This window comes from Rhinopithecus bieti, unplaced genomic scaffold, assembly GCF_001698545.2.
Source record: "Rhinopithecus bieti isolate Rb0 unplaced genomic scaffold, ASM169854v2 scaffold_21022, whole genome shotgun sequence".
Classification (NCBI taxonomy): domain Eukaryota; kingdom Metazoa; phylum Chordata; class Mammalia; order Primates; family Cercopithecidae; genus Rhinopithecus; species Rhinopithecus bieti.
The window spans coordinates 155,727-166,067 of record NW_016810401.1 but is presented as its reverse complement, the minus strand read 5'-3'; the positions used below and the strand labels follow the sequence as shown (position 1 = coordinate 166,067).

At 47.3% G+C, this 10,341-nt stretch overlaps 1 protein-coding gene across 1 annotated transcript in view; it reads right to left on the bottom strand.

Moving 5' to 3' along the window:
• The window catches only part of COPS7A (COP9 signalosome subunit 7A), an 8,248-nt gene extending 2,968 nt beyond the window's left edge, over positions 1-5,280 (bottom strand). Inside the window, 5 exon segments of the mRNA XM_017891823.1 lie at positions 1,003-1,091; positions 1,314-1,389; positions 4,476-4,564; positions 4,567-4,678; positions 5,110-5,280. Coding sequence (XP_017747312.1) covers positions 1,003-1,091; positions 1,314-1,389; positions 4,476-4,564; positions 4,567-4,636 — 324 coding nt within the window. The 5' untranslated portion in view covers positions 4,637-4,678; positions 5,110-5,280.
• Between the last annotated feature and the right edge of the window lie 5,061 nt (positions 5,281-10,341).

Below are 10,341 nucleotides of genomic sequence, written 5' to 3'. Positions count from 1 at the left end.
GCCCAAGCTGGAGTGCAGTGGCCGGATCTCAGCTCACTGCAAGTTCCGCCTCCCGGGTTCACGCCAATCCCCTGCCTCAGCCTCCTGAATAGCTGGGACTACCGGCGCCCGCCACCTCGCCCGGCTAGTTTTTTTTTTTTTGTACTTTTTAGTACAGACGGGGTTTCACCGTGTTAGCCAGGATGGTCTCGATCTCCTGACCTCGTGATCCGCCCGTCTCGGCCTCCCAAAGTGCTGGGATTACAGGCTTGAGCCACCGCGCCCGGCCGACAATCTTAAATAAAATACAAAATGCTCCCCTAACACCCTCACCCCTGCCACACCACAGAGGGAGAAAATGACATCTGCCTGGGTGTCACTCCTTTGGCCACAGCTCAGGGTATCACCCGGTCCTCGGTCAAGATCAGCCTGACATAGGGGAGTAAGCGGAAGTGGGAGAGGTCTGGATTTACTGTTTATCATTTATACTCTGCCTACTTGCAACAGGCATTCCTTTGGAGGTATCTCTCAATAGACAGCCTGGTTTAAATTAAATCCTGAGGACAACTGAGAGTCAAGTAACTATTGCGAGCTGCAGACTGGGCAGGCTGGGAAGGTGGGTGATGATATTAGACAAAAAACAGCCTAACGGGAATATACAGATACTTCTGGGATATATATTTCTCATCCTAACAAAGAGAAGCCTAGCACTTCATTAAGAGAGAGCCTGGTTTCTAGCAGTAGGGAAGAAGGTATTGTTGAACAACACCTGAACAATATCCTACTTGCTATTTTGACCAAAAACACAAAAGATGTTTATTTAGAACTTAAGTTGATAAAAAATAACACAGAAAACTAAGAATACTATCAGCCTAAATGGTTGCTAATGGAGTTTATATACAGACCTTGGACAAGGGGAGGGCAGGAAGCAGCAACGGTCCAGACAAAGGCTGTCCTAGTGTGGACTCTCAGGGACGTACAAAAGGATGCTCAAGACCGTAGGACTGGGGGACTGCCACTCACCTTTACTTTAGCAGCCAGGGTGACAACTGAGAGGTGTCGAAGCTTATTCTTCTGAGCCTCTGTTAGCGGAGGAAGATTCCGGGCTTCCGCTAGGGAAAAATGACAAAGTGTAAGGAATCCTGATTTCAGTTTTCTGGGAAGCCCTAGCCTGCTTCCCTCCCCTCCCACTTTCAATGCCAATTCAGGTCTCGACCCTGACCCTACGTGCCCAGGCGATCTAAGTGGGATATCCCAGGAATTTCTTCTGAGCCCCTCCAGAAATTGCCCTTCTCCCATCTCCATTACTCCAGAGCACCAAACCCTCTGGTTACCTAAGTAGTCAGCGTATGTCCCATAAGCAAACACTGTGAGCAGCCGGAAGGTGGAGGCAAAGTCACTCTCAGCCAGCTGCAAGAATGAAGACAAAGGAGGTGACCGAAGTCTTCCCTCTCCACCCTCCCAGCCTTATCCTGTGTGGAACTCCACTTTTTGTTCCATCTTTCCCAGCCAATGTTAACTCTCCTGGCTCATCAAAAGGAGTTCTCTGCCTCTCTGATCACGCTTCCCACAGGAAGGCCTCATTTCCACCTTCAGGCCTTTGTTTACACTATTCTCCCAATCCACAATGCCCTCTTGCTCCATATGCCATCCAATTCCTACCCTAAATTCAGAGTTGAAGACATTCAGTTTTCAGAGTCGAACAGACACATGCACCAGACACTGCAAATTGTGTTGTCTGGCCCTCAGAGTGTCTGGTATTTCTAAATTGGAATATGTCTGGGCAGTGTGCAGTACTCCCCAATTCAACAGATTCCTGCCTCAGCCTCACTCATCTCTGACAGCTGCACAGCCTAAAAAGACATCTAAATTTGTGGTCTCTGCTTCAGACCCACCTGACCAGGACACTGTCTTGCATCACCCAGTCCAGTTCACCCAGATTTCCTCTCCTATCATGGATCACTCATTCTGGCATTTTTTTTTTTTCCACGATGGAGTCTCCTTCTGTCACCCAGGTTGGAGTGCAGTGGCGTGATCTTGGTTCACTGCAACCTCCGCCTCTTGAGCTCAAGTGATTGTCCTGCCTCACCCTCCCAAGCAGGTGGGATTACAGGCGTGCACCACCACACTGGGCTAATATATGTATTTTTAGTAGAGACAGGGTTTCGCCATGTTGGCCAGGCTGGTCTCGAACTCCTGACCTCAGGTGATCCACCTGCCTCAGCCTCCCAAAGTGCTGGGATTACAGGCATAAGCCACTGTGCTCAGCTTCATTCTGGCACTTAATCAATCAATCCTTGCAGAAGGTTGCTACCTAAGAATATCTTTCAACAAGATTATAGACCCAGTCTCTGGTATCCCACAGAGCTATGCAGTAATTGCCTCAGAAGAAATACTTGCTAAATAAATAAATAATTTAGATTTATATCCATTCATCTTATCTCTTCAACTGGAATGTAAACTTCAGAAGGGTAAGCTCCATGCCTGATACTTTTCTTGTATTCACAGACCATAAGAAGGGCAGTTAACAGCCACTCAATAAGTGCTTCTTTTTCTTTTTCTGAGACGGTGTCTCGCACTGTCACCCAGGCTGGAGTGCAGTGGTGTGATCTTGGCTCACTGCAACCTCTGCTGCCCTTTTTTTTGTTTTTTTTTTTGAGACGGAGTCTTGCTCTGTCACCCAAGCTGGAGTGCACTGGCCAGATCTCAGCTCACTGCAAGCTCCGCCTCCCGGGTTCACGCCATTCTCCTGCCTCAGCCTCCCCGAGTAGCTGGGACTACAGGCGCCCGCCACCTCGCCCGGCTAGTTTTTTGTATTTTTTAGTAGAGACTGGGTTTCACGGTGTTAGCCAGGACGGTCTCGATCTCCTGACCTTGTGATCCGCCTGCCTCGGCCTCCCAAAGTGCTGGGATTACAGGCTTGAGCCACCGCGCCCGGCCTTTTTTGTTTTTTTTAATTTAACTTCTGGCATACACGAGCTTTTTTTGTGTTTTTTGGTTTTTTTGAGACAGAATCTCACTCTGTCGCCCAGGCTGGAGTGCAGTGGCACAATCTCGGCTCATTGCAACCTCTGCCTCCCGGGTTCAAGCGATTCTCCTGCCTCGGCCTCCCAAGTAGCTGGGATTACAGGCACCTGCTACTGCACCCAGCTAATTTTTGTATTTTTAGTAGAGAGAGGGTTTCACTACCTTTGGCCAGGCTGGTCTTGAACTCGTGACCTCATGATCCACCCACCTCAGCCTCCCAAAGTGCTGGGAACAGGCATGAGCCACCATGCCCGGCCCTGTTTTTTTTTTTTTTTTTTTTTGGGACAGAGTCTTGCTCTGTCACCCAGACTGGAGTGCAGTGGCGCCATCTCAACTCACTGCAACCTCCGCCTGCCGGGTTCACGCCATTCTCCTGCCTCAGCCTCCCGAGTAGCTAGGACTGACTACAGGCACCTGCCACCACGCCCAGCTAATTTTTTGTATTTTTAGTAGAGATGGGGTTTCACTGTGTTAGACCGTCAGGATAGTCTTGATCTCCTGACCTCGTGATCCGCCTGCCTCAGCCTCCCAAAGTGCTGGGATTACAGGCGTGAGCCACTGCGCCCAGGCCTGTTTGTATTTTTAACAGAGACAGGGTTCTGCCATATTGGTTTCACCTCCTGACCTCAGGTGATCCACCTGCCTTGGCCTTCCAAAGTGCTGGGATTACAGGCGTGAACCACTGCACCCAGCCAAGTGCTTCTTTCTCATCACCTTGATGAATACTCTTTAGTTCCACTGCAGATGAAAGCAGGGAAAAGTCAGCCAGTTTTCACCATATCACAGAGTGATCCAAAAGGTTAAACCACAGGGCCCAAATAACTTAGCTCAGTTTACCCACATATCACTGTCAGCATGTCAGGACTCAGGCTGCCTCCTCTGACTGTAAATTAACTCTGCCACTTTTATGTGAATGGTTCTCTCTGCTGTGTTCCTAGTGTTTGCCATGTGTCTTTGGGAAAAGACACGTTCTCCCTTAGCTACCTTGAACAGATTAGCATATGCTGCACATAGGGAAGAACAGGGCATGCTAATTTAACATGCTCACTACCTACTTGTACCAGACTTTACACTTTCCCATAATCTCACTTTATTCCCACAACAGAGGGGCAGTATTGTCTCCATTTTAAAAGAGAGAGCTGAAGCCCTAAAACAAAAGTGACCTGATCAAGGTGACATGAGAATTAACAGCTATTACACTGGTGGAGACAGGCTGGAAATCAGGTTTCCTATTCTGAATAACATGCTCTTTTGCTTAAAATGAAAATAGTGGACTTTACAGATCCTTTATCTCCAAAGGAAAGCTGGTTTGCTTGTTTACTGGTTACTTTTGCAAGTTGGCATTTAATCATCACTGTTTTCTTGTTCAACTGAATGGTATGGGATCACAAATTGAGCCCTGCCCACCCATTCTCAAAATCAAACCTTTGCCTATGCTTCTCTGTGGACTATTCAAGCCAGCAACCCACCTCTCTAACATTGGGCATGTCCAGCAGTTCTCCAAATACGTAGACACCAGGGGCCTCCAGCACCTGATGGATGAGTGTGGCCAGCGCTGCCCCTTGGCCGACTTGGCTAGGAGCAGAAATTGCTCCTGGTTCTGCCCTGTCACCTTCACTTCCGCACTCATGACTGCACTGAGCTGGGGCACCTGGGCTCAGGATGTCCAGAGCTGCAAGGAAAGAGAATGTGAAGCTACAGATCCCGGATGGCTGGCAGGATGGGAAGCACAAAGCTGAAGGACTGGACTGTATAGGTACTAAGTCGGTTCTGCGGTGAGAAATCAGACATGGAGCGGTCTAGAATTCTGATCTACGAATCCTAAAGTCAGCCACTTCACAAGGCTCCACACCCACCCCTCCCCTGAGCCTAACCCCAAGCCCCATCGTGTGCACCCCATTGAACCCCAAGACAGGATGCAACGGAGAAAGGGGTGTCGCATGGTGTCCACACTAACGACGACGCTCCCTCAGGTCTCCACTCCTGCCCCGCACGCGCCCACAACCACGTGACCTCACCCCAATGAAGCTTACACGTGGCTCCGCCCCTCCCTTAAAGACACCGCCCAGCGACCGTGGGCTCCCGCCGACTGCTTCGTCGTACCCTGGGTCAGGCTCTGCGGGCGGCTACCTGGAAGCTTCGACCTCCAGCGCACCGGGCGGGGCCGCCGCTCCGTCACCTCCGGCAGCTCTTCCAAGCCTTTCCTGCCACCTCCCTGAAGAGTCACTCTGGCCACTAAACTCTATGGCGGGCTTCCGGACGTACTTCCGCTCTAAGGACGCAAATTTCGGCAGGACATGCCCCGCCCCGTGTTCCGACCGCTGAAGCTCCAGTGAGGGACGCAAGCATTCTTCTCTCCGATTGGTCGCCGGGGAAGAATGACGGGCGCCTTTTAAATACTGTATTTCAATAAAACTTTATTAGTGGAAGAGCGCTAGCCACTAAATACATACGTCTTTGGCGGGTGCCCAGTCTCGGCCGACTCTGTGTTTGTTCTAGGCCGCTGGAGAGCTGGAGATCAGGACTGCCCTGGGTGACTGAGGCAAGAGAAAAGCTGTAATGGAAGGAGTGAAGAAGAGGGAAAAAAACGGGATGGGGAGTAAGGGGCAAAGAGGAAGTAAACAATAATCAATAATAGAAGTTTAGCAGCAGAGATCACCTAGGTGGTTCAACCACTCACTTTTTTGAAGAGCAGGAGAAAAGAAGTGAGAAAAGTAAAAGAGATAATAATTGCTAACATGTATTGAGTGCTTACTATTGGTCAGACATCTTTTAAAATTTTATTCCATCGAATCCTCACAAATATTCCCAGTGTGACTTCAGGACACCTTCTACCACGATTACTATATATGTATTAATACTTGTAGAATGATGATTTCAGTACATGGACTCTTAATTTTTTGGGGAGGAAAACCCCTATGTTATTCTTATTTTACAGAAAAGGAAATTGAGACTCAAAATCCAAAGATTTATCTGGAGCTTTTCAAACTCAAAACCATCTTTCTACTTCAACATACTTTAATAAAACAAAACAACTAACATTTATATAGTGTTTTATATTTCACAACAGGCTTGCAGAAGGTCGAGGGTAAAGTTAATGACATCTTGGCCTTTGTGTTAAGCTACGAGCATTACTTAATTCATCTGATAACAACAATCTAGTAATTGTTATCTCCACTTTCCAGATGGAAAACTGAGACTCAGGAAAATTAAGAAACTTATAAGTAATGGAAAGACAAGAAAGTGAAAAGAGAAAATAAAGAGAAACAGGACGCGTAGTCTGTTAGGGCTAAGGAACTGCAGATGCAGTTTATGGTCCACATATTTTGGTTTGTAATAGAAAATAAGCAGAAACACAGGAAAGGGAAAGGAGGAAGAGAAGAAGAAATGAATGGAAAAGGTGAAACAAAAGTGAGAAGAAAGAACCAAAGGCGTAATAAACTATTAAAAGTTTGAAGGAACCAAGGAATTAATGAGCCCAAACTTATTTTTTTTTGCATCCACCCCTCCCCACCCAAGCTTATCTTATCTTTTCTTTTTTCTTTTTATTTTTTTTTGAACCAGGGTTTCACTCTTGCCACCCAGGCTGGAGTACAATGGCACGGTCTTGGCCCACTGAACCTCTGCCTCTTGGGCTCAAATGATTCTCCTGCTTCGGCCTCCCGAGTAGCTGGAATTACAGGCACGCGCCACCATCCCCGGTTAATTTTTGTATTTTTAGTAGAGATGGGGTCCAAGCTTACCGTTTTTAAAGAGAGAAGGGAAAAACATGTAANTTTTTTTAAGAGGCACGGTTTCACTCTGTTGCCCAGGGTGGCATGCAGTGATGCGATCACAGTTCACTGCAGCCTCGATTGTTTAAATTTTTATTTTATTTATTTATTTATTTTTTTAGACAGAGTCTCGCTCAATCGCCCAGGCTGGAGTGCAGTGGTGCAGTCTCGACTCACTGCAACCTCCACCTCTCGGGTTCAAGCGATTCTCCTGCCTTAGCCTCCCAAGTAGCTGGGATTACAGGGACGTGCCACCATGCCCAGCTAATTTTTGTATTTTTAGTAGAGATGTGGTTTCACCATATTAGCCGGGATGGTCCTGATCTCCTGATTTCATGATCCACCTGCCTCGGTCTCCCAAAGTGCTGGGACTGCAGGCACGAGGCACCGCACCTGGCCGATTGTTCAAATTTTTATTCGATTTTTGCAACCCTATGAGGTGCATATTAGTGTCTTAATTCACCTGTGAGGAACACAGAGTTGTAAACTTCTTAGGAAGACAGAAGTTAAATAGTTTGTTGAAGGTTACCGGTCTGTGATGGAACTGAGATTTAATGCAAGTTTGTCTGATTCTAACACTGTATTGAGAAAGAGAAGAGAGCCAGGTGTGGTGGCTCAGGACTGTAATCCCAGCATTCTGGGAGGCCGAGATGGGCGGATCACTTGAGGCCAGGAGTTCGAGACCAGACTGGCCAACATGGTGAAACCTCATCTCTACTAAAATAAATAAATAAATAATTAGCGGAGTGTGATGGCAGACCCCTATAATCCCAGCTACTCAGGAGGCTGAGGCAGGAGATAGCTTGAACCCTGCGGGAGGAGAAGGGGATGGAGGTTGCAGTGAGCCAAGATCCTGTCTCTGCACTCCGGCCTGGGCAACAGAGCGAGACTCCGTCTCCAAAAAAAAAAAAAAGAAAGCGAGCCGGGCACAGTGGCTCATCCCTGTAATCCCAGCACTTTGGGAGGTTGAGGCAGGTGGATCACTTGAGGTCTTGAGATCAGGAGTTCGAGACCAGTCTGGCCAACGTGGTGAAACCCCATCTCTACTAAAAATACAACAATTAGCCGGGTGTGGTGGCACATGCCTGTAGTCCCAGCTACTCGGAAGGCTGAAACAGAAGTATCTCTTGAATCCAGGAGGCAGAGGTTGCAGTGAGCCAAGATTGTGCTATTGCACTCCAGCCTGGGCGACAGAGCAAGACTCCGTCTCAAAAATAAATACATAAATAAAATTTAAAAAAAGAAAGAGAAGTGGGAAAAAAGCAGAAAGGAAAGAGTGAGAGAGAAGAGAGGACAAAGAAAGAGATAACCTGAGATTTAGTCCTGATTTGGCCTTAAACTAGCTGTCACCTTAAAGCAAATCACGCCATTTTGTGGTATCTCCTCTTCCATAGCAGCCAAGAGGGATTAGATGTAAGGCCAATTTGGGTTCTGATGTCTTTTGGTTCTATAGGAGAAAGAGGAGTGAGAGGAGGACATGAGAGAACTGAGTAAGGAGATAAAAGAGTTTGGAGAAAGACAGGAGAAGAAATGGACTAAAGAAGTAGGATTAGAGAGAGAAAAGGAGGAGCAGGAGGAAATGTGAGAAAGATAAGAAAAAGGAGTAGAAATGGGAAAAGAAGAGGGGAAAGTGGGAAGGAAAATAAAGGTGTTCCAAGAAGACGATGGAAACTAAGTAAATATAAGCAGAGTTCTAGAGATAACATTAGTTCATTCGTTACTAAGTGGCAGTTATATACCACGGTATGTGCCAGGTGCTGTTTTTCATGCTAATTATAGAAAAGATGCACTGAAATAAAGCTGGAAAAGCTGACTGACACCAAGGAGTCAGGCATGTAATAACATATTTATCATTGAGTCAAAAGGTATCTATTATTGTTCTAGCTCCTGGAGAGGTAGACAAAATCTCTGCCCTCTTGCTACTTTATTCTTATGGTAGAACTCAGGCCTTAAATAAATAGTTACAAGGTGATAAATATGAAGAAAAACGAAAACAAGGTAAGGGGGATGGGGAATGCAGGAGACATTTGTTATTTAAGGTCCTTAGGAGGGCTTCCCTGATAAGATGATAAGGAGCCAGTTGGATGGATTTGTATGAGAATTTCACAAACAGAGCAAACTAGCAGTGCAAAGGCCACGTGATGGAGACATACAGGATGTGTTTGAGGAGCACCAAGGGGGTCTGTGTGGCTGGACCTGATTGAGAAAGGGGAGAGGAGGCAAGGTAGAGAGAGAGCAGGGCGTCCAGATCATGTCTTGTGGGCGACTGTAAGGACTTTGGCTCTTGCTTAAAGTGAGATGGGCGCCAGTGGAGGATTTGAGCAGAGGAGTGACACCATCTGACCCACATGTTTAGCATGTTAAAATGGCTGCATGGGCAGAACCAATTAGACCAATTAGAAGGCCACAGCAGTGATGCAGGCAAGAGATGGTGATAACTTAGACCGTGATATTAGCAGTGGATGCAAAGAGAAGTAGCTGGATTCTGTATGTAAGTATATTTATTTACTTTTGAGACGGAGTCTCCTTCTGTCTCCCAAGCTGGAGTGCAGTGGTGCCATCTCAGCTCACTGCAACCGCTGCTTCCCGGATTCAAGTGATTCTCCTGCCCCAGCCTCCCAAGTAGCTGAGACTACAGGTGTGCGCCACCATATCCGGCTAATTTTTGTAGTTTTAGTAGAGACAGGGTTTTACTATGTTGCCCAGGCTGGTCTCAAACTCTTGACTTCAGGTGACCCACCCGCCTCAGCCTCCCAAAGTGTTGGATTACAGGCATGAGCCACCATCTCTGGCCTGGTTTCTGTATTTAACTTAAAGGTAAAGTGAACAGAATTTGCAAATTGATTAGATGTGAGGTATGAGAAGAAAAGAAAGTCAAGAATGACATCATAAGTCAGACACAGTGGCTCACACATGTAATCCCAGCACTTTGGGAGGCTGAGGTGGGTGGCTCTTTTGAACTCAGGAGTTGAAGACCAGCCTGGGCAACATAGCAAGATCCTATCTGTATTTTAAAATAGGCGGAAATTTTTTGTTTTTTGCTTTTTGTTATTTTGTGAGACAGAGTCTTGCTCTGTCACCCGGGCTGGGGTGCAGTGGTCTGATCTCAGTTCACTGCAACCTCCGCCTCCCGGGTTCCAGCGATTCTGCTGCCTCAGCCCCCCGAGTAGCTGGGACTACAGGCGTCCACCACCATGCCCGGCTAACTTTTTGTATTTTTAGTAGCGATGGGGTTTTGGCCAGGCTGGTCTCGAACTCCTGACCCTGTGATCCACCTGCCTCGGCCTCCCAAAGTGCTGGGATTACAGGCGTGAGCCACCAAGCCCAGCTGGAAATTGTTTGTCTTTCTTTCTTTTTTTTTTTTTGGAGATGGAGGGTCGCTTTGTTGCCCGGGCTGGAGTGCAGTGGCACGATCTCGGCTCACTGCAACCTCCACCTCCCAGATTCAAGCGATCCTCCTGCCTCAGTCCTCAAGTAGCCGGGATTACAGGTACCCACCACCATGCCCGGCTAATTTTTGTATTTTTAGTAGAGATGGGGTTTCGCCATGTTGGCCAGGCTG